At 33.9% G+C, this 25,774-nt stretch overlaps 1 protein-coding gene across 1 annotated transcript in view; it reads left to right on the top strand.

Moving 5' to 3' along the window:
- The first annotated feature begins 3,075 nt into the window (after window positions 1-3,075).
- LOC149784412 (membrane-bound glycerophospholipid O-acyltransferase 1-like) overlaps window positions 3,076-25,774 on the top strand; it is a 79,275-nt gene continuing 56,576 nt past the window's right edge. The window contains exons 1-2 of the mRNA XM_089932470.1: window positions 3,076-3,151; window positions 11,402-11,547. Coding sequence (XP_089788596.1) covers window positions 3,080-3,151; window positions 11,402-11,547 — 218 coding nt within the window. The 5' untranslated portion in view covers window positions 3,076-3,079. The remainder of the gene's footprint in view (window positions 3,152-11,401; window positions 11,548-25,774) is intronic.

The following is a 25,774-nucleotide window of genomic DNA, read 5'->3' on the forward strand; positions in this document are numbered from 1 at the left end:
CCAAATTCTATCAGAATGATCATCATAGGACCGTCAGGATCAGGTAAAACGCAACTGCTACTGAACATGATAATGAAGTGGATGAAATGGGACAAACTATACTTGATAGCTCCGTCTGTGGATGATCAACGTTGTTATGATGTTATAAAAGATTTTAATGAGAGTGCAAAAGCGCTGAGTGAAGACGGCGAGGATGTTGTTGAATTTATAACTGATATTGAAGAAGCTCCGTCCGTGGAAGACCTTAACGGGGAAATAAATAACCTAGTAGTGTATGATGATGTGATGCTGGACAAGCAAAAAAATCCTGCAAGAATATTTTCCCGGGGTCGTCATAAAAACACTGATGTGATTTATGTTACTCAGCGTTATACACAAATTCCTAAAGTAATTAGAGACAACTGTAATCTTCTTGCGGTGTTTAATGGAGTTGATGTTCACACGCTGAGAAACATTCATCAGACATGGTGTAGCGGTGATATGGACATAAATAAATTCAAAAATTTCTTTAGTCGCGCTCAAAGAACCCCGCATGGATTTGTAACAATAAATTTACACGACCCCAGAACAAGATACCGTATCGGACTTGATACACTGTATGGTTAACATGAAAATGTTTCCTTGGAAATCTTCGTCTTCCCAGAGCAGCAGGGAGGGCGCAAACTACACCTGATTTTTCGATGATACCTCACCGTGGAAATTATGTCGGATACGAGTCGGATTTATTGAAGTAACTCGCGTTATATCAGCGGAAATACAAAGCATTTTCAAGGACATTTTTTTTTTGTCTCGTTTTCTGAATAAAAGTGTTATTTCATGGAAATAACGCTTCTATCGGGAAAAGTTTCAGTGGATGGGGTGTCTCGGAAAAATATCTTGTAGGATTCGCCCCCCCTGCTGCTCAAATTTACCTTCGCCGAATCGCCTTTATTACCTTCCTGTCGAAAATAATTTAGCAAACTCATTTTATCCACAGAGTAACTATCAGTTTGCTTGACAGCTACTTCTAAAGTGATCATAACATCAATTTTCTCTTTTAAATACGAACTGAAACAGCTCATTAATTAGTGTAATTGTTTCATTTCAAACACAATATCGCACGTAGACGTTAATCATCTGTATAATCAATTATACATTAAAGAATCATTACTGTCATTTAATCAGTTCGTAAAGGAAAAACCAACACTGATGTCGGTAAAGTACCTTTCATCAATTTAGTTACACTTACTCGCTGGATTAAAATGATAGTGAGCCGCTCGTTATGATCTAGATTGAGTAAACTCATTGCAACAAAACTGCTTACAACACCGCTAATTGATCATACTGGCTTTCTTTTGTTTGACGTGTTTTTATTTGCCGATAATTAGGTCGCTTAGCCCAATATGCAGTCAAGTGGTAACAGGATGTAAGTGTATACACGAAGAGGGGTAGAATAAAGTTTTCAGTACGCCCCGAGGGCATGATTGGCCAAATAAAGGCAGATATACTGATTAGGACTAGTCCGAATTTTTTTTTTAAACTATTTGTCCCGGACTAGCGACTTGGAAAATTTTACTTGTCTGACTTCAAAAATGACTAGTCCAGGATGTCGGGCTATGGGATTTGCTCAGCCCTGTACTGGTCGGCTACTCGCATTCCTCTCCTACCGCCAGACACTTCTATTCTCACTTCAGCACAACTGTTACTACCCTCCATGTGACCGTCATCCCCTTACCCCGCCAACAGCCCCAATGGTCCAGTAAAACTATTGCTGTTATGTGAGAGCAAAATGTAATGCAAGATGTAGCCAAACCCCAGTGGGTGTGGGGTCAAACATTGCCTTCTGCTATCTACGCTGCACACAAAAAATGGAGACGACGTGGAGCCAAACAAACCTTGTACATTTAATATAATATAGCTATATTAACGATAATGAGTAATCATTATTGTTTATACTTATATAAAGCCAGATCAAGTTTCATTTATTGTTAATACATGTATACAGCCATATCATGTCTATTCAGTTCTGGATTACCCCATTAAGCACATTAAGCACGTGCTTAGGTCACTAGCCCAACAGGGGGACCAGGAAAAAAATCTGATGCTAAAACTGAAAGAATTATATATATTTCGATCGGCATATACAAGTAGTTTGATTTGAAATGATGGCAACACTGATATTTTCCCACCTTTTAAGCTTAAAATATTGGTGTTTTGTTGTTGTTTTTTGTTGTTGTTTTTTTTTTTTTTAGTTTCACATTTTGAAGGGGGGGTGGGGTGGGGTTACTATTTTCAGTGCTTATGGTCCTTGAAGGCCTTCATCCGGCACTGTGTCATTAATTGTTTAAAGATACCCAAGTCCTTTACAGTATCTACTAACTCAAGCTGGAAATGCACCGGTACTTATTGAGTTCAGATAAGAGAGAGATGAGAGAGAGAGAGATGAGAGCGACATATATATATATATATATATATATATATATATATATATATATATATATAGTTAATGTCGCATTTACTGCGGAATGTATTTTTTAAATATGGAAAAGGGTAAGTACAGACTTTGGGGACGCTCATATCAACGCAAAACAAAATTCAAACAAAAGCAGAATTTTTTTTTTTTTTTTTTACATTTAGAAAAGAGTTTGCCTTGACGTGAATAATTCCTATCCTATCTAGGCCCATCTTAACATATTTATAAAATGCACATGTCAAAAAAAGAATTGCAACGTTTGAGCTGTAGAAAGTGTATGCCGATAAATCAGCCCTTCACCCGTGATGACAACATCGTCCATCAGTATCAATACAGATTTGTGGTATTGATTTATCGGACTAAAGAAAGTGTTGTCTACTATTTTATATTAACTTATAAAACGTATAATTTGTGTATACATATTACATAATACTTTAAATCTGGCTGGATCAACAACCGCTTGCTGTTTTCCTTGCATACATTTATACAACGTACAACGTGTCAAAAATATTTTAAAAACAAAAAATATGCCCTACTTGTACTGTTGTTTATCTAATGGTCCCTTCCTTGTCATGCAAGCTTTAATATGATTGGTTACATTCATGGTCTGGTCACATAATCTCCATCATGGCTTCGATTTACTCTGGTAGCGATATTCTGCTGCCTTTGTCAAAAGCTTTTGGTATACCAGTAGATCAGGTAAGTGAACATGGACTTTTATATTAAGTATAGAAAAAAAATGGACGCATTTATACTATTATTGTTAAATATGTTAGAAGAATGCTAGGAAGGGAGTCATCTCAGCAACAGCTGTAGCTTGGGTCATGAACCGAGAAAGGCGCGCAAGCGGTTCAAATTCCGCTGTAAGACAAATGGGCGTATGCTTACTACATCGTAGTATGTGATAGGTACGTTAGTAAAAATAAATCATGAAGGCTCACAATTACAACATCACTTAAAATCAATCCTCAGTAAGTGTGAATCAAAACCAAACAAAATTCCATTCAGTTGCTTGCGGACTAGTCCTGCAAAGTAAGACACATCACCCGATATTTTTGTGGGGTGGGGGTGATGACACTTAAACAAAAACAACATGTGATATGTCTTACATTGTAAGACTATATGGCTGACCTTAATTGTATCACCCCACATTTTGCTGTTAGAATTACAGTGCAAATTGCATGCAGATTTAGTGTATTTTACTTGAATTTTAACAGAAACTATACAACCCTTTGTTGGTAGTAAAGCGAGCTAAGCTGAGAAATATGACAAAGACAACACTAAAGTCATGCACTAATTCGATTTCGTACATTGTTCAGTTGACATTTAGGATAATGTGGGTCGCCTTTCCTTTGTATGTTTTCTAAGTAACAATGTGAGAATAGGACATGCTGATTCAAAAGTGAATTACACTGATGACATAAAAGAAAAACATTTAAAAAATAATGTAAAAAAATCTGACGAAAAAGGTACCACCACATCAAATAGGTGTTAACTGATCCACTGACAAGTATCATAGCATGTAGGTTTCTTGTCACAAGGCCTTGTGGTTAAGATTAGGCTTAAATGACTACAGTTATATTTGGATTTGTTTTTATTTAGTATTTGAAACCTTCAATTCAATTGCTTACCTTATATTCTCAATAACAATAAGATCTGGGGTCTGTGATGGCCTGGTTATGGATTCATTTTTGTTGTACAGTACCGACCTCCATCATGAACAGCCACCCCTGACCAGTGGCCACCCACTTTTTATGGTCAGAATCCCTTGGCACAGATGAGTTTGTGTTTGAACGTACCCAAGAAAGGCCATACTTCTAACGTGGTCAGCATATTAGTGCAAAACTGTAAAATTTACCCCTCTCAAATTACCACATTTTATTTTAATATGTGTCCAGAACCAATATTCTTTTACAGTAAGATAAGTAATCCAATTATTTTTATTGATGTCTGTTTTCTGTTGTCAGGTTTTCATTACTGAAAGAAGTATTTTCTAAAGTACATGTACCACTAAGGTTAATATTTAGAAGTATTTTCTAAAGTACATGTACCACTAAGGTTAATATTATATCATTAGTGCTGATATTTATTTACAGGCATTGGGTTCAACGGTGTGCACTGTGGTGATAAAGTTTTGGGGTTCACACAGTGGTTGAGTGTTTCTTCCAGTCTATTGAAGTTGATCAGAATTATTTATTCCCTTCACAAATGACAAATATAAAATGAGAACCATGCGTGCATAATTAAGAACATAATGAGTACATGATTAAGCTCTTAAATTGTTGTGTTAATAAATGTAAACATTTGTTTGAGTTTAAATGTAAATTCCTTTGTATTATTTTTAAGTAATGACAAACAAGAAAACCATGTCCTTCTATGCTTTAGATTCTCGACACATCACATATGAACAGAAGGATTTTGGGCGATTGCAGTATTTCAGTTACTTAAGGCTGATCAGCCGTAAAAAGTTGCCTTCGTTTGTGAAAGTTTTTGAACAAAAATAACAAAACGGTTTTTTAAAAATGTAATATTTTTATATGGTTAAATTATACATGTCATTATAGAGATTGCTCTGTTCATTTATTTATAACTTGAGCAAAGATATTGTATTTAAACAAAAACTGAAGTTTGCTTTTTGTAATGGATTATAATTGATTATCAATTGGTTTAGTGGAACAGATTATCAATTATGGAAAAAAATGTGTGACTTGAATCCAGATGAGCGAAGCGGATGCTGAGATGATGCTGACACTTGCATCACTTTCAAACTCCTACTCAGCAGTATAAAGACCAATAAATTTAGAGATGACATTTTCATGTTTTGCAGTTATTTAATTTCTTTGTGGCTGTGATCATGTGAAGTGTGTGCATATGTGATTGCAAGTTTGTGATATCGAACTGTGCTAAACTTAGAAACCAACCATTTTGATTTTGGGGGGGATGGGGCAAAGACTTAATTTTTTAAAACAAATTTCTTGTCCCTTGATAGTTTAAAAGGATTTCTTTCACAGATCTGTTCAAAAGACTAGTTTTATTCATTTATCAGTTGAAAATAAAAACATTTGTGGTGTCTGGAGATAAAATAATTTTTTTTATCCAGATTAAAGTCAAAATCTAGGCATGAAAACTAAAACCTAATCTACTGTTTTCAATTGTTGTTAAATGCTTCAGAGATAACAGCTATTTTATTTTATTTTATTCCGTTTTGAATTTCCAGTCACTTTTAGTAGACTGATCACTTACTCGTAACTGTTTGTGCACACTGACATCCGCTTCCCCCTTATAACCTCAGAACACTTTTATCCATAAAAAAAAACAGCCCAGTGCTGTCTGGAAGGTTGGCATGTATTGTGTCATTGATCAGATTAGCATGTAGGCTTCTATCAACAATCTCAGACAAGTTACATTATCCACTCATCTACTGGCTGATTAGAATTTATCAGATATACACTGTATGCGCTGTTATCATCATTAGTAGAATTTATCATCAGGATCTTTAATGAGTGTGATCATGAGCAACATTGGCACATACAAAGGTGGTGCCTTGCATCTGATAGGTTGAGCTTGTGAACACTCAATAGGCCAAATTTCTAATCAGATTTTGACAAGATCCATTTTCTTAACATTGTGTCATCATATGCATGACACATTAACAAGGTAAGTTTGCGTCTGGTTGGGCTTGTAAACACTCAGTAGATCGAATTTCTAGTTAGATTTTGACAAGATCCATTTTTTTAACATTCTTTCATCATATGTATTACACATTAATGAGGTAAGTTTGCATCTGATTGGTTGAGCTTATAAGCACTCTAGAAACCTAATTTCTGAACAGATGTTGATCAAACTTTGTATGTTAGCATGAATCATCAAACTTTCAGATGAGTTTGATTACAGGTGACATCTGTGTATAATAATTATGTTGCCTTGCAGCTGACTGGCTGAGATTGGTAACACTTTAGAAACAATGTTTCCGAACATACTTTTATAAGCCTTATTATATGTAAGCTTACATTATCAAGATCTCAGATTAATTTGATATGAGCAAGAACTCACATTAATGTGGTGATGTGCAAGATCTCATTAATTTGATTATGATCGAGATCTCAGATTAATGTGGTTATGTGCAAGATCTCGGATTAATTTGGTTATGAGGAAGATCTCAGATTAATTTGACAATGATCAAGATCTCAGATTAATTTGATTATGAGCAAGATCTCAGATTAATTTAAATATGAGCAGGATCAGATTAATGTGGATATGTGTAAGATCTCAGATTGATTTGATTATGAGCAAGATCTCATTAATGTGGATATGAGCAAGATCTTAGATTAATGTGGATATGTGCAAGATATCAGATTAATGTGATTATGAGCAAGATCTCAGATTAATTTGATTATGAGTAAGATCCATAAATATTAACAAGGATCCCAGCTGAACAGATGTTTATCAAACTTTGTATGTCAGCATGAATCATCAAACTTTCAGATGAGTTTGATTACAGGTGACATCTGTGCATAATAATTATGTTGCCTTGCAGCTGATTGGCTGAGATTGTGAACACTTTAGAAACATTGTTTCCGAACATACTTTTATAAGCCTTATTTTATGTAAGCTTATGTTATCAAGATCTCAGATTAACTTGATTATAATCAAGATCTCAGATTAATTTGATTATGAAAAAGATCTCAGACTAGTTTGATTATGAGCAAGATCTCTGACTGGTTTGATTATGAGCATGATCTCAGATTAGTTTGATTATGAGTAAGATCTCAGATTAGTTTGATTATGCGCATGATCTCAGATTAATTTAATTATGAGCAAGATCTCAGATTAATTTGATTATGAGAAAGATCTCAGATTAATTTAATTATGAGCAAGATCTCAGATTGGTTTGATTATGAGCAAGATCTCAGATCAATTTAATTATGAGCAAGATCTCAGATTAGTTTGATTATGAGTAAGATCTTTGATTAGTTTGATTATGAGCATGATCTCAGATTAGTTTGATTATGAGAAAGATCTCAGATTAGTTTGATTATGAGCATGATTTCAGATTAGTTTGATTATGAGTAAGATCTCAGATTAATTTAATTATGAGCATGATCTCAAATTAGTTTGATTATGAGTATAATCTCAATTGAGTTTGATTATGAGCAAGATCTCAGATTAATTTAATTATGACCAAGATCTCAGATTAGTTTGATTATGAGCATTGTCTCAGATTAGTTTGATTATGAGCAGATCTCAGATTAATTTAATTATGAGCAAGATCTCAGATTAGTTTGATTATGAGAAAGATCTCAGATTAATTTGCTTATGGTCATGATCTTGGATTAATTTGATTATGAGTAAGATCTCAGATTTAATTATGAGCAAGATCTCAGATTAATTTGATTATGAGGAAGATTTCAGATTAATTTAATTATGAGCAAGATCTCAGGTTAGTTTGATTATGAGCATGATCTCAGATTAGTTTGATTATGACCGTGATCTCAGATTAGTTTGATTATGAGCATAATCTCAGATTGGTTTGATTATGAGTAAGATCTCAGATTAGTTTGATTATGAGCATGATCTCAGATTAATTTGATTATGAGCAGATCTCAGATTGATTTGATTATGAGCAAGATCTAAGATTAATTTGATTATGAACAAATTATTTTTTATGGCTACCTGTCATAAATCAGAAGAACCTATGGGAGGGCCTGTCGTCTGTCATGTCTTTAGCACATGTGTCTTAAATGTTTCGGTGGCCTAGGTGGTATAATTGAAAAAAATTGTTAAAGCTATGTTAAATTTCCAAATCACACACACACACATGTATCTTGTCACTACTGCCACAAAACTTTCCATAACAATTCATCAGATATTTTAGTTGGCCCTAAATGAAGATGGCGCTCCTGCATTAAATGACATCGATATAGTGGCATATTGACATTAATTTTTTCTATCCCCTACTCCTCCTGAATGAATATTCATGTCAGCATTGTGTTTCATCAAATGACATTTTATGATGTCTGTGTGGTCCCAGTTTGATTACAAACATGGTTACCATCTTGAAAATGTTATCAGTATTTTTAAAATGAATGTTATATCAGCATACGGTTTTCAGAAAGAGACTTCTTACGATTTCTAGATTGTTGTAAAAGTGCTGATCTGACTTTTAATATGACAGACTGTTCTTTCACCAAAAGACTTCTTGTTATGTCTAGTTGATAGTATATAGAAGTGGTGCCAGTCTGATATCCAATATGCTATTGTTGCATCCAACTTGAATATTATGTAATTGTTACTTCTCAAAACAGAAAGTCATATTGAGATGTAGTTTCCATCAGAGGACCTTGTTGGTATCATCTGCATCTAGTTTTCTTTAAAGTATTTAAAAAATTTACCTCAAGTTTGATGTGGTATAATTTGTCTAATGACTAGACCATGTCTGTATATCTATGGCATGTTGCAGGACCCAATGCTTCTTAGGTCTTTATAAAAATTGGACTCGCCTATTACTCCAGGACCCAATGCTTCTTAGGCCTTTATAAAAATTGGACTCGCCTATTACTCCAGGACCCAATGCTTCTTAGGCCTTTATAAAAATTGGACTTGCCTATTACTCCAGGACCCAATGCTTCTTAGGCCTTTATAAAAATTGGACTCGCCTATAACTCCAGGACCCAATGCTTCTTAGGCCTTTATAAAAATTGGACTCGCCTATTACTCCAGGACCCAATGCTTCTTAGGTCTTTATAAAAATTGGACTCGCCTATAACTCCAGGACCCAATGCTTCTTAGGCCTTTATAAAAATTGGACTCGCCTATAATTCCAGGACAACATAGTGGATTACATGTACACAGACCACTCTTTCTGAGTATGTAATAAACATGTTCAAAGAATTTTACATATTTTAAGTATTTTATTATGTTTGGAACACAGTACACAGTTATCTTTCCTTGTGCAAGAAAAATTATATGTAGAACAATGTGTCATGAGGTAGCTCATCGCTGTCTGTGTCAACCAGTTCCTTAATGTACTTCTGATCCTGTTCATCACAGACAATAAGCTATTGCAGTCTGGGAAGAATGGAACATAAGCTTTATTGATTAATTTACAACAAGATGCAATACATGTACCTGAAGTCAATAACCAGTAGCAGTAGTCTAGACTGTGATGTGTTTGAACTAATCATGACAGTATTACTACGATAATACACATTCCATTGCATTTAAAATGATAGATTAATATGTAATGTTTCATTTATTTATTTAATCAATGTCAGACAGCTAAACGAATGTTTAAAAAAAAGTCTGATTATTCCAGCTTCTGTCAAAATGACGTGAAATCCTTGATACAAATCAAATCTGACTTAAAATGTAAAGCATGCTAAAAATAAACCCGGTATCTTTTATTATTTTTGAAAATTTTTATATACAATAAAAAACACTCCAACAAATAAAACCAAACAAAACTCGCCACGTAATTTATCATGTAATGAATTCTAATTCCAAACTAATTGTTTATTGTTGGAAAAACAAATTTCATTTACACGTTTTCAAGATCGGGGAAAATTGGTAAATAAAGACAGTTCTTTTCCTTACTGGCACTTGGATAAAGAGAAAAAAGAAATGTACCACATAAGGTATGCTGATCAGGCTATTTTGCTACGTAAATATAGAGCAACTTGTGATAAACTGCAACTTTCATTTCGTGTCACATTCTCTTGAAAATAGTAAGAACAACAAATATCGCAACTACAGCTACTGTTTGACTATAAAATAAAAATATTATATTCTAAAAGTGCCTGATGAATTGCCCTGTCCCTATTGATAAATAATTAGTTCTGAACCTCATTTTAGTAATATGGAGAAAAAAATGTACGATATGATCCAGCAGATTTCACCCTACGAATATCATACCTGCCAACCCTTTACGATTTTGCTGTCTTAAAAAAATGTCCCTTAAATACAGACTTAAGAATACAAGCAAAAGTGGTATTAATAAAGTTGTTGCGGTAAAATCAGGATAAATAATTCGCTCATTCTTGTTTGATTTGGATCCATGTTTCAGATTAGATTTAGCAGAGTTAATCTGGGAACATGATTAATTGTACACTAGTACCTCAGATGATGAAATAAGCCATTGAGCTTCATAGGATTTGTGCAACTGTACTAGAGGTAAATCAGTGGTACGTGTACTTGACGAACTATTCAGTTGAATATGTTTACCATCGCTTCATCGGTTTTAAATACTAAACATTTTAAGTTATTTTTCCAACTGTACAAGAGCAGTAAATTATATTTTGTTGCACATTAATGAAAACTGGTCAAACGTATGGAAAAAAAAATCAACTGTCTTACTGAGAATGTCTTGTTAGGGTTGGCATGTCGGGAATATGAATTTTTCTGTTCAATAGAGAATTTTTACTGAAGATAAATATACATTTCATGTCAGTTTCGTTTTTCTTTTTTGTTGGTAACAGCAATGCACAAAATTAAGCCATCATGGAAAATTGTTTGGTAAATTTGTGTTAGGGTTAACAGTTAAATCCAATGAAATTGTTTGGGATTTTTGAATAATCCCAAACCACTTATGTTTCATCCCCATGAGTATTTTCTTTTACAGTAGATACAGTTAGATACCTGTTAAGATGAACACTGCAAATCAAAGGAATATTTTATATGCATATTTTTTGCACATTTAGCAACTTTGATCAAAATTAGAACTTTTTGTGATCCTGAGGATTAGTAACATTTAAATTGTACTTATCCTAAAAAAAACCCTACTTATCCTCAACAAATTGTACATATCCTCAAAAAATTGTACATATTCTCACTCAAAAAAATGTGGGGAGATCAAAATCTCTGTATACAGAGAGTGAGACAAATGCAAGTAGACTGAGACACAAAGAGAGATGAAATATCAATGGATGTATAAAAATGTATTTTCTATTTCAGGTGAACTTTATTGCCATTGAAATAGTGGCCTTGTTATTTGGAGTTGTGTTTAGAAAACAACTTGGCCCAGAGTTGGTCAGTTCAAGAACACGGCATGCAGTCTCGCTTACATTAGGAGTTGCCTTTGGTTGGTTCTGCTTCGGAAAGTAAGTAGGCAGGAATGTTAACTAGTATATACCACACCATTAATGTTGAAGGGTGGTGTGTTTTTTTAATGGTACTTTTTCTATTAGTCCACACTTCCTCATGTCTATCCATCATTACACCTTGCTTAAAGGTTTGCACTTAGTTCTGGAAATTCATATATATATATATTTAAAGAGTATGTGGCGGGACAGCTTTTTCTTTGAGTCTATGTTAATCACAAACCAGTAAGTTGTATCAGTCCTGCTAGATGTATGTAACACGTTCATGTCAACCTGTACATGGCAGATACAGCTTTATATCCCTGCTACAACTTTTATTTGGTCTCGATGAGTGGGGAAAGTCTAACGTTTTGGAGAAATCCTCTAATTTGTGGATGTCTTCATTTTCTCTGAGAAAGTTTGCTTATGCAAGACAAACGGACCTTGTATGCCTAACAAGCTGGTATATAGAAACTATCCAATTTAAAATGGCCAGCCATGCTTTAGATAAGCAGTGTATTTTAATATTTTATACTTTTTTTTATACTTTATATATGTATATCCAACCAGTAGCACTATCCTTGTTTTTTAGTGGCGTATTCAATCAGTATAAACCCTGCCACCATTATAGGTTTCACATCTTTGTGTATATTTAATTTGTATTGTTTGTTGGCTTTTTTTAATGGTTATGTTATGTATCTCTATTTTGTAAACAGCTTAATACATAGCTAATATATCTCGATGATTGTGAATTATTATTAATTGTAAACATGCTTACTTCAATTTAAGTTGAAGATAGTCTTGGTTCTGAACTCAGACACTTCCGGAATGGAAATTTCCCATTAAGTTGACAGTATTTCCAGAAAATGGAAATTGCAACCTGGGTCAAGCAGAGGGGTATACAGTCTGTTTACCTAAGAATTATTCATTCTTACCTTAACATCTGAAACAGAATCAATCATAATGTTGTGTTTAGTTTTTAAATTGTTTGGATTTATTTTTTCAAATTATTATTCACTGGAATTACAAAGTGCTCAGTAATATTTTTTTAACTAAAATATTAATTTATAAATAAAGTGAATTCAGCCAAGGACATTTTGTATTATACTATTGTGTAACATCAAAAGACAGCATATCACTACGTGCCAAGTCATTTGCATATTGGCACATTTGAGACTATTGGCACATCAACACATTCAGTATCAAATTTATTTAGAATACCATTGGAATTCTATCCATAGTTTGTCTCCAAAAAAAGCAAAACTATTTTATATAAGTTGGATATATATATATATATATATATATATATATATATATATATATATATATATATATATATATATATATATATGCAATAAACTAAGAACAGTGAAAAACTAGTATCTAACTAGCCTGATCACTTTCGAGTCTTAATGAGTCTTTTTCAAAGGCAAATACAAAACATATACAAGACAAATAAAACAGAAAAACCGTTGTGTTTGCAAAACTTTACATGAATATGACTTGTTGGGAATGCTGGAAGATATTTTATATTGACCAAAATATCGATGAGCCATAACAACATGTTATTTTATTTAAATTTATGTGCACACAAAATATATCCTGGGTATATCATCGTTATAGTAGCAATTGTAGGTTATTGGGTGACAAATAAGCAAATTTAGATAATTATTTTTTTAAAAATGTGACGCCTGCAAAAAGATAATTTTATTTGTAAATGGCTGTCTTTTTCTAGTCTTCTTGGTTTAAATCACTTCGAACTTACAACGTCTTCATCCAGGCTGGTGGTAATTATTGTCTTTATTGACTGCTCCAGTTTCCTAAATGGTTAGAGCTGAGACTGAGTCACTATAAATTACCTCACAGTAGATATAATAAGGCTATGACTTAATGGTCAAAGCTGCATTAATACATTAACCCCTGGAGCTTTTTGCCATTTTTGCCTGAAAATCGAGTAGGAAACACATTTTGAAAGCTATTTCTGAATAGACTCGAAAACACCAAATCCCTGGTCATCTTTCAATAACATACTGCCTAGTTGTGTTAGAAACATCATTTTTCGTTGGCTATTTGACTCATGCATGAGCAGAAGGGTAAAAGTTGAACTTCTTTTTTCTTCTTTTTTTTGTGTTAGACGGAGCCATTATTTTTGTATGGAGACCACTCTTTACTCCAAATGCACATCTTATCCTACTTTTGCAAAGGCTTATCTGTCTGTTTGCAGTTCATACTGGTTTGCCTTAGATCTGAGACCAAAAGGTCTAAAATCCGGACACAAAATGGGATTCCGACCACGGGCGAATTTTGCATTAAAAAAAAAATGGGTCCAAAAAAATTAGGTTTTTCTATCTGTATGTTTTAGCGCAACTAGATATTCCAGATTATTTGGTATCATTTTAGAGCTACATCTGTCTACCTTTCTATAATACCACCCACTTTAGTGTATCATGCATGACCATGACGCTACAGAACTCGGCAGTAGGCTACTACCTCCTGCCCTGTAAAGTCGTCGCTAGGGGTTAATGTTTTAATTTTCCATACAAATGCACACATCATTGTTATTATAATTATTGTTGTTGTGGATAGAAATATTGATGAAAATGATTATGTTGCAGCCAGATCCATAAAATAGTTCATAGTGCAATGAACATAATTTATCTTTTTACATCTTAATACATGTATAATTTTACTAAATGCAAATACTGCTCCGATGGCCTAAGTGAAAGGTCACAGGTTCAAACCCCAGCCAAGTCATACCAAAGACTTTAAAGAATCATATTTGCAGCTGCCCCGCTAGGTACTCAGCAATAAGATTTTAGTGTTGGGACTGGTTGTCCTGGTGTCAGTATAATGTGATTGGGTGGGACATCATGCTACATGTCTGTGACATGATTCCCCAGTGCTAGATGTCACTATAAACTGCCACACTGCAGACATCATAGCTATATGCTTAAAAATTGTTAAAGCTATGTTAAAAATCTAAATCACACAAAAACACACACTAAACACAGGCATGAGTTAGTTCAGAGGTAAGGACCACATCAGTCAACCTTATAAGCACCATACCCCTTCCCATTCCACATGCATTGGGTAATTGTTGGGGATAGTTTTAGCACTCTTTCTAATATCATTATTATCATTGATGGATAACTTTGCTAGAAATATTTAGAAGAGATGTCTTTATGTAAAATACCTGACTGGTCCCTTATCATTTTATTCATGGACAAGAGAATAAAAAGCAATCAACTTTTAAAATCTGTACAGTATCTGAAATTTCTTTCTCCTGAATGGATGTTTATATCAAGATGGGGTTTTAATATGAAGAGTTCTTCAGATGTCTAGTTGGTCATTAATGGAAATTTCACTGATCTGACTGCCAATACGACCACCACAGTGTCCATCTTAATTTTTTGTTGTTGTTGTGATTTCTAGATTGCTGGTAATATTGATATCACCAGAAAACTCCTTGTAATGTTCAGTTTGGTTGAATAGCTACATATGGACCCTAATATAATTGTCAGCTATTAATATTGTATGGTTTTGTTTTATCGATATGCATATGTAAGTACATTTGTAATTTGTACATGCAGCTATGCATCATGGTTTTTGTTGTTAATTATATGCTTTTACATTGCTATAGTTACAACACATTGTGTATATATATATATATATATATATATATATATATATATATATATATATTAATTAGTACCTACATTAGGTTTATGAATCTATGATCATGCTTCTGGTGTTATTTACAGTTGTACTGATTTTGTTTTACACATTCATTGTTGCCTTTCATACATGTGCTTTGTTGCCAGATTGTTGATTTGCTAGTCTTTGTAGGCACTAAAGTCAAAGGTGAGTTTCTGAATCTTGTTTGAAGTTAAAAAGTTGTGTAAGGATCATGAAACAGATGCTTGGCAAATAAACATGATGTTTAATTTGCACAACCACTGGCACAGTATTACAATTAAACTTTGAAAGCTGTTGCTCAGTCTTATAAAGACACAGCTTGTGTACCTGTTGACCCTAGTTTTAATAAGTGCCAGCTGGCCTTTGTTTTACTTCACACACAGCCCTAGGTTATACCAAGATTGTTGATTGATCTCACATCTCCATTTATCTGCCAGCTGCCTGTTTGAGGTTTGAGTAAAATTTCTGTTTTATGAGAAATTTCTTTGGGATTTTCAGAGTTACAGAGTGGATTCAGTTTGGTGAATATTTTTAAAAAGAAATACAAATTTGGGATCAGAACAATGTTTCAGTTTAAGAGGATTGGAGTTTTGTCAGATTTTGGCTTTGAGTGGTTTTGCTGTAATTTCCTCTAAAAGGACAGGTACATGTATTTGTGGACCAATTTTCTAAAGTGCTTTCTTCACAACAGTCGTAGAAGTTCGGTGGTCTCTTTTGAGACATTTGCCTGCTTTGCATTAGATGATTGTTAGTATGTGTGACCTCAGAAAATGAGGGGGCCCCGAGTGGTCTAAAACGCTCTCCATTATAGATCATTGCCATCTCACCTGTCTGCATGGGTTCAAATCTTGGATTTGGCCAAAGTTGGTATGTAAGAAAGCTTGCCAGTAGCTTCTCATGGGTCGGTGGTTCTTTCTGTGGTTTTCCCAGGTTCTTCCTCCACCATTAATATTAGCCACCATGTATAGCCTATCATGTGCTGAAAAATGGCGTTGAACACCACAACAACAGCAACAACATCAGAAAAGGATAAAGGGAACATTCTTAATCGGCAACTTCATTTGAGAAACTTAAAACTGCCTCTTTTTAAATTAAGAAAAGGAATGATACATCTACATGTATCTGATATCAGCATTTGCAGAATGGCTCAAATGTGTGCAAACTGTTATCCTTTGAGCTGAGGGTTCAACAACACTTAGAATTCAGCAACCAAAATAACATGTATAACAGTGTTGATCATGAAAACCAATCCATATTTTTGCTTATGAAAAATTAATTTAATTCCTACGCAGTCCATTATATTTGAAAATAACAGTCCAATAGAAAATGACATGAAACAAAAAATTAAAAAGAATGATGGTTTCATTTTGATTATTAAGTCCTGTTTCACTGATCCATGTTGAACATAATAACAATATTTAATGAATTTATTGCTGTATTTTGCATTATGAGCTATTACCTTGACAGTGATACAGTATTAACCATTACCTTGACAGTGATACAGTATTAACCATTACCATGACAGTGATGCAGTATTAACCATTACCATGACAGTGATGCAGTATTAACCATTACCATGACAGTGATACATTATTAACCATTACCTTGACAGTGATACAGATTAACCATTACCATGACAGTGATGCAGTATTAACCATTACAATGACAGTATTATAGTGTTAACCATAATCTTGATGCAGTATTGACCATTACTTTGACAGTGATAAAGTATTAACCATTACCATGACAGTTGTACAGTATTTACCATTACCATGACAGTGATACAATATTAACCATTATCATGACAATATTGTAGTATTAACCTTAATCTTGATGCAGTATTGACCATTACCTTGACAGTGATACAGTATTAACCATTACCTTGACAGGGATGCTGTATTAACCATTACCATGACAGTTGTACAGTATTAACCATTACCATGACACTAATGCTGTATTAACCATTATCATGACAGTTGTACGGTATTAACCATTACTTTGAGAGGGATGCTGTATTAACCATTATCATGACAGTTGTACAGTATTAACCATTACCATGACAGTGATGCTGTATTAACCATTACCATGATAGTTGTACAGTATTAACCATTACCATGACAGTTGTACAGTAGTAACCATTACCTTGAATATGGACCGCTCCAGTGGCCTAGTGGTTAGAGCATCCACCTCGGATGTGGGAGGTCGTGGGTTCAATCCCTGGCTGAGTCATACCAAAGACAAATGGTACCAATAGCTGCCTTGCTTGGCTTTCAGCATTTAGAGGTTAGTGTTAGGACTGGTTGGCCTGATGTCAGGATAATGTGACTGGGTGGGAAATCATGCTACATGTCTGTGGCATGATGCCTCAGTGCTTGACATCACTATAAACTGCCACACTGCTGACATCATAGTGATATGACTGAACAATTGTTAAAGCTACATTAAAAATCCAAATCACACACACAATACATACATTATTAACCATTACGTTGATGGTAATACATTATTAACCATTGACAATGATAGAGTATTAACCATTACCTTGACAGGGATGCATCCTTGTGCTCTTTTCTGCTACTTAAGAAAAATATGAGACCAGCCATTTTTGATGGTTACTCAAAATCTTTTTTACTATATTTTTCCAAAACATTAATTTATTATGACAGTATTAAGATATAAAAGATAGCTGTACTTAATAGAGTTGGGTGTATCAACGCACTGTTCAGCGTCTGTCTGTTACTATTGGTCATGTGACCTACAACTTCACAACAGTTGGAGGTATTTTTGTAAAACTTTTTCCATGCATACATACATCATGACTATAGGCAGTGTTTAGCATAACTAGGCCTCAAGGTCTAGGTCATGGCGAGAGAGAGAATACAAAATTAATGTCCGTGATACATGGACTGGTATTACTATTGAAGATATTTTATTGATCTTTTGCCTAGATATACATCATGACTAGGCATTGTATTAAGTAGCATAAACAACCCCCGCACCTCAAGGTGTCGGTTATGTTTCTATGTACTGGTATAAATTTTAAACTTTTGAAGATATTTCAATGAAACCAGTCAAGAATACATGCATATCATAAATAGATGGTGTGTCATGTACCATGGCTTGCCCGCTGCCTTGATGTAATGGTAAAAATATTCCTACTCGACTTGAATGGTTGGTCATGTTAACATGTTTTTCATTTTACTCAACGACTTCATTTGGTATCTAGTATGGTCTGAAGGAATATGGTGCCTCACAGATATCCAGTATGGCTGCCCCGGTGGCCATCTTGAAAATGTACTTCACTGGAATGAATGAGGTTTCCACAACGACGTCTTATGATAAATTAAACAAATGTTGATCTGAATTCCAATCTGGTTGCCATAACAGCCTTTTTGAAAATCTTGTCCTTTCACCAGAAGACTTATTCGTTATGATGTCTTTTTGGTTCTGAATGGAAATGGTGCCAATCTGATGTCCAGCTAGCCACAGTGCCATCAATATACTGTTATGAACTGATCACATATCATGTAATGGACCAAATAAATCTATCATTAAAGTCAAAAAGAAAATTGTTAAAAATATACTTCCTAAGTTGAGTCATAGCTTGAAGGAAGTTTGATGTAAGATGAAGTTGTGAAGCCAGTATAGAATAAAATATATTAGTATCATTACACTAACTACGAGGGCCCCAAGTGGCCGAAAGTGCTCTCTGTTACAGATCACTGCCATCTCACCTCTGCTTGCATGGGTTCGAGTCTTGGATTCAACCAATGTAGGTATGTGAGAAAGCTTGCCATTAGCTTCTCATGGGGCGGTGGATCTTTCTGGAGTTTTCCCAGGTTCTTCCTCCACCATTAATACTGGCCGCCATGTATAGCCAATCGTGTGCTGAAAAATGGCATTAAACCCTACAACAACAACACTAACTGCACCTTGTCTGCCATGACAGATAACATGAGATTCTTGTGGTAACTCATTTTCCAGTAAGGCTTGCTATACCATATTTGGATGTTTTATGGGGTGTTATTCAGTGCATGCCATTTATTACGATCTGTTTACAGTTCCAAATAAGTATGCAGTGACTTTATATGTCACATAAAAAATGAAACGAGTTTGAAAATGGAAGTTATTAGATGAAATAACATGCTCAATGATTATTCGTATGAAGAAGGTAAACACTGTTTTACATGTATTTCAACAATACATTTCAGCAATTTGGACATTGATTAAATGGAATATTTAATTTCTTTCAGTATATATATGGAGCATCTTCAAACCTTTTGACAGTTTGCTGAAAAAGTGCACAGTGTGAATCACACCTAGCTGTTCCATTGCTAGGCTTGTTTTAGTACACCGTTCATGAAGTAGCGGTACTAACATTAGTACTAATATCCAATATGTCAGCCATCTTGGAAAAATTCTTATTGTAACTCCTCCAGCAATGGAAGTCACATCAACACTGGGTTTTTCACCAGAAGATTTTGTGATATCTTGTTTGCACTAAATGAAGATGGTACAAAGTTGACATCTAATATGTCCAGTGCATCAGCAGCTAATTTGAAAGTCATGTTGTTGCTTAGGAATATTAGAGATTATTCCAGCACTCGGCAGTTAGAGAAGATGAAATGGTCTTATCATGATATCCTAGTAACTCTTCAGTCCGTGGAGCATCTGTCCATTGCAGGTACTCTTGTTTTTGTGTTATCATGCATAATTTAGATAAGATACCTGAATAAGATTCTTGAATACTTGTGATGTGATTAACATCTTAAAAGATCACTGTGCAGAGCACCACTAAAGCTATAAAATTTGTAGACGGCACCCAAGAGCATCATGTTGTTATAAATTCAGGAAATCCTATATTTTTCCTATCATTTTCTAGAATGCCCATATTTAAAAAGTGTATATGGTCAGAAACATAAAAATCGGTTAAACTTCGCACATGTAGTATCTTATAAAAATAGCAATATAGTGTTAAGAAATGAATTTCCCAGAAATTACGTGTACTCTGTTTGATTTTATTTTGTGCATATGCATTACTCATTTGAGTGATGTGCAGGGGAGCTATAGAGTATGCTACCTTATAATGCAGTTGCTTTATAAAGAATTACGTTACACATACAGTACTTCTTCATTTGAAAGTTGTCCTTGGGAGCCATAGAAGATACTGTCTTAAGTGAAATTTTGTTAAATGAATTACATTGTACATACAATACTCCATCATTTGAATATTGTTCTTGGGAGCCATAGAAAATACTGTCTTATAGTGATTTTTTTAATAAATGAATGACATTGTATATACAGTACTCCATCATTTGAAAGATGTCCTTGGGAGCCATAGAAGATACTGTCTTATAGTGAAATTTTGTTAAATGAATTACATTGTACATACAATACTCCATCATTTGAATATTGTTCTTGGGAGCCATAGAAAATACTGTCTTATAGTGATTTTTTTAATAAATGAATGACATTGTATATACAGTACTCCATCATTTGAAAGATGTCCTTAGGAGCCATAGAAGATACTGTCTTATGGTGAAATTGTTAAAAGAATGACATTGTTCATACAGTACTCCATCATTTTAATGTTGTCCTTGGGAGCCATAGAAGTTACTGTCTTACAATGAAATTTTGTTAAATGAATGACATTGTATATACAGTACTCCATCATTTGAAAGATGTCCTTGGGAGCCATAGAAGATACTGTCTTATAGTGAAATTTTGTTAAATGAGTTACTTTGTACATACAATACTCCATCATTTGAATGTTTTCTATTAGAACCACATCATTTGAATGCTTTCTATTAGAACCACAGAGTATGATATATATATATATATATATATATATATATATATATATATATATATATATATATATATATATATGTATGTATGTATGTATATATACATATATATATATATATATATATATATATATATATATTACATTGAATGCAGTGAGATTCATGACTCTACTAATAAAGGGCCTTATAATAAGGGAGTATTGTTTATATCTTGAAGAGCACCAGTACTTAATACCGACAAATTTGGAGCCTCAGTGGTTAACCTACTGTACAGCAGGATGTGAGTTCAGATCCTACCATCGAACAAGTCTGGTTGTGCTAATGGGGTTTGTCCTTGGTTGTTGTTGTTGTTGTAGTGTTTAACGCCATTTTTCAGCACACGATAGGCTATACATGGCGGCCAGTATTAATGGTGGAGGAAGAACCCGGGAAAGCCCAGGAAAGAACCACCGACCCACGAGAAGCTACTGGCAAGCTTTCTCACATATCCACATTAGCTAAATCTGAGACTTGAACCCACGCAGACAGAGGTGAGATGGCAGTGATCTGTAACAAAGTGCGATTTAGACCACTCGGCCACTCTGGGCCCCATTTGTCCTTGGACAAGGCACTTTACTCAGATTGCCTCAACACAAAATAACCTATTTGTTTCGCTGTGATGTAAAGTTCCAAACCAAATGAAACCAAACCATCAAATACACCTTTATTGCGTCTAAGGATAGTAAAATATCTTTAAACAACAGTGTTTAAAGTTCTCTTGCCCTTATCATTAATATTGAAATGTTCTATATGAATTAGAAATAGGAAGTAAGCAAAGAGAAATAAAAGTTTAGTAATCTTGTTAATGACAGAAAAATAAATCCACATAAAATTGAATTGTAATATTATATGATTTTTAAATGTGTTAAAACATTTTAAAAAAAAATGATTTCATTTGCCTAGTCAATCATCCACGTTTTTATTACATACAGCAGTTTTTTTAAAGTTTTTACTCTTTAAACTAATGTATGAATATGTTGTACACTGGTATAGTCTTCCCAGTGTTTTACAAAGTAAATCTGCTTTAGTGAACATGGTTGATACCGGTAGTCTGCCTGGTGTGCAGGACTCACTTTAGAAAGTGAACCTACTTTATTGAATAAGCCCAATGTTTTATTACAGACATTGAAAGAAGCCATGATCAAGCATGTACTACAGTGAATAAGCCCAATGCTTTATTAGACATTTGAGAGGTCCGTATAGTGAATAAGCCAACCCAGTACTTGATTACAGGCATTTGAAGAGGCCATGTAGTGAATAAACCAAATGCATTATTACAGACATTTGAAGAGGTCCCTGTAGTGAATAAGCCCAGTGCATTATTACAGACATTTGAAGAGGCCATGTAGTGAATAAGCCCAATGCATTATTACAGACATTTGAAGAGGTCCCTGTAGTGAATAAGCCCAGTGCATTATTACAGACATTTGAAGAGGCCATGTAGTGAATAAGCCCAATGCATTATTACAGACATTTGAAGAGGTCCCTGTAGTGAATAAGCCCAGTGCATTATTACAGACATTTGAAGAGGCCATGTAGTGAATAAGCCCAATGCATTATTACAGACATTTGAAGAGGCCATGTAGTGAATAAGCCCAATGCATTATTACAGACATTTGAAGAGGTCCCTGTAGTGAATAAGCCCAATGCATTATTACAGACATTTGAAGAGGCCATGTAGTGAATAAGCCCATTGCATTATTACAGACATTTGAAGAGGCCATGTAGTGAATAAGCCCAATGCATTATTACAGACATTTGAAGAGGTCCCTGTAGTGAATAAGCCCATTGCATTATTACAGACATTTGAAGAAGCCATGTAATGAATAAGCCCATTGCATTATTACAGACATCTGAAGAGGCCGTATTTAATCATGTTCCATGCACTCTCTATTTCAGAGTCAAAATTTTGCCTGATCTTTTTTAGATTTGGTCAAACATTAGTATGACTTCTTGGACACATTTCACTTACTGTAGGTAGGCATATAATAAACTGCATCTCAAATGGCAGTAATCAGGGCTTGATTCTCAGTTCAGTGTTGCATGGCAAAATTTGTTTATGGATAAAACTGTAAACAATGATAATTTCATGTTGAATGTGAAACATAATCAAGTTGAACAATGTAACTTTGGTGCCTTGTTTTTTTAAATTGTTTTTTTTAAAAAATATGTTTTATCAGGTACTTAACATAATTCTGTGGTGATATACTAGATTCAGGTTTTTTGAATAAATTTTTTACATGTGCAAGATTTATATGAGCAAAATATATATATATGTATATGTATGTGATAAATCTTTAAAGTTTACATGCTTATACATTTGTAATTTTTCATCACACTTTCTTTAAACAAATGGAAAATGCTTAAGAAAATTAAATAATAATTAAATTTCAAAAATGTTCATACCAGGAAAATTAAGGATTTTGTTTCAATCACACATTTACATACTTTTTCACTCACTTTCCTGGCCACAAATCTTCTAAATGTTACTTCATTATTCCTACCATTTTAAATGTATAAACATATTAAAGTTTTTAACAAAAATCTTGACTTCATCAAAAACATCGTCTGCTTTTCCAACAAGTTTAAGAGATTGTGCCATGGGTTAGGAGTAGATAATGGCACATTCTCGGAAAATGGTAATGACTGAATAATTAATACACTTAATATTCCATTTCACAATTTCACTTTTGTTTTTTGTTTCAAGTTTAAGGCTATATAGATAGCTTGCTGTCTTCATTATGTTATTATAAGGAGCTGAATTCATCAATAGACTTGTTAACAGGTTCTTGGTCTGGTTCATTGATGGTATTTCTGAATCTTGTTCCATCTGGATGATTGGCATTAAAATTCATTTCTCCATATTTATGGATGGAAGCAAACACTTGTTTAAGCAGAAAAAGTACCATCTCTGCTCACAAGTCCATCTGTGAACAACATAGACACTGATCCGCCCTCTGTTGTGCTGATTGCTACTATCTGCAAAGACCATCAAAAAGGCATAGTACATGATAGGAAGATCAGTGTCTATGTCAAAGCATGTTTACCATATTTACTGTATATGTTGGGACACCATAAATTAATTTTAAAAATATTTTTTTGTGTCTATGGTTTTGGAAGAGGAGTTTGTAAAATCCAGTCATAAAAATCATAAAAAGATACATTATTTGGTCATAGACTTGTTATTTTACAGCTGTATGGTGCCAGTATATGAGGTGGTAATGTACTTGCAACTTTACTGTTTCTTACTCCTCAAGACGAATAATTAATATAAATAATTATTATATAAAAAAATTATTTTTAAAAATAATGACAGATGGCAAAAAGATGGGTATTAAAGAGCTGTGTTGAAGCATATGATTATAGGGATTGGATAATTTGAAATAGTGGATTTTATTTGTTTTTACACTGAACATAGTAAGAAGAGTTGTAGTGAAAATTGCTGCTTATGCACATTTCATAATTGAAAACTGATGGAAAAGAATGAGAATATATTGCAGTCATTTTCAATACAGTTTTCCTCAAATTTGGGAATATATATAATCACAAAAAGATTGACACCCTGGAATCCTGACATAAACAGTACTTCTTTCTTTTGATGTTAAAAACCTGATAGTATAGAAGTATTTACTGTTGATTTTTGCTGCCATCGTACATTGATTTATGAACCCCAGAAAAAACAACATTCAGCCAAGTTGCGGGTAAATATTGCCTTTCTGCAATGATAATTCAGTGGAACAGCTGAAATATATAAAAAAATCTGTAATTGTATTATTATGTGACTTTTAATTTGTCGTATTCCCTTTCCCTAAAGGTAATGAGATAGCGCTTTATACATTTTATGATAATTTACAAACGTACCAAAAAAAGACAACCAGCATGAAAAATTGCAATTGAAGAGTTACTTACTTCATTAGATACTACTATACAGTAATACCTCATGCATTCGCATTTCTGGATTCGCGAATTCACGGATTCGCAAAATTTTCATTGGTACCCTCTGCGTACATGTTTTCTTTATTTTATTGAATTGTACCTTCGTTATATGACTTCTGTGACATATGAAGTTTGCCTAGTTTACCTTCCTGACAATGACAAAGAAAATGTCAGACATTAAGTTTACAGTCCCATTCGTTACTTGGTTTTACCTTACTGTGAGTGCAAAAAGAAAACGGCAGCCAATGAATTAGGATAGGGGTAATATTAGTATACCGTACTGTAAATGCGCTAGTGTGGCAAATACCCATTAGGCGACACTGTACTCTATTTTTACGTCAACCATTTATTTTTATTTTTAAGGGTAATGTATTAAGCTAACTTTTAAATGAAATTAAAGTGCTTTGGGAGCATGATTTGGGTGATATTTAGGGTTTAAACCCTAGAAATAAGCATTTATTAGCATTTTTAGTGACTCGTATCAAACATTCGCGATTCCTCCTGATCCGCGACTGGTTCTGGAACCTAACCTCGTGAATGTTCGAGGTATTACTGTACTATAGTGTATACAATAATTATATACTCTGCTGTAATGTCTACATTAATTAGATACTCTGCTGCAGTGTATACAGTAATTAGATTCTATAATGAGATCCTATACTGTAAATGTATACAGTAATGAGATCCTATACAGTAAATGTATACAGTAATGTACATGTATACAGTAATGAGATCCTATACTGTAAATACATACAGTAATGAGATCCTAT

The sequence above is a fragment of the Sinohyriopsis cumingii genome, chromosome 14, assembly GCF_028554795.1.
Source record: "Sinohyriopsis cumingii isolate HCF-2022 chromosome 14, ASM2855479v2, whole genome shotgun sequence".
Classification (NCBI taxonomy): domain Eukaryota; kingdom Metazoa; phylum Mollusca; class Bivalvia; order Unionida; family Unionidae; genus Sinohyriopsis; species Sinohyriopsis cumingii.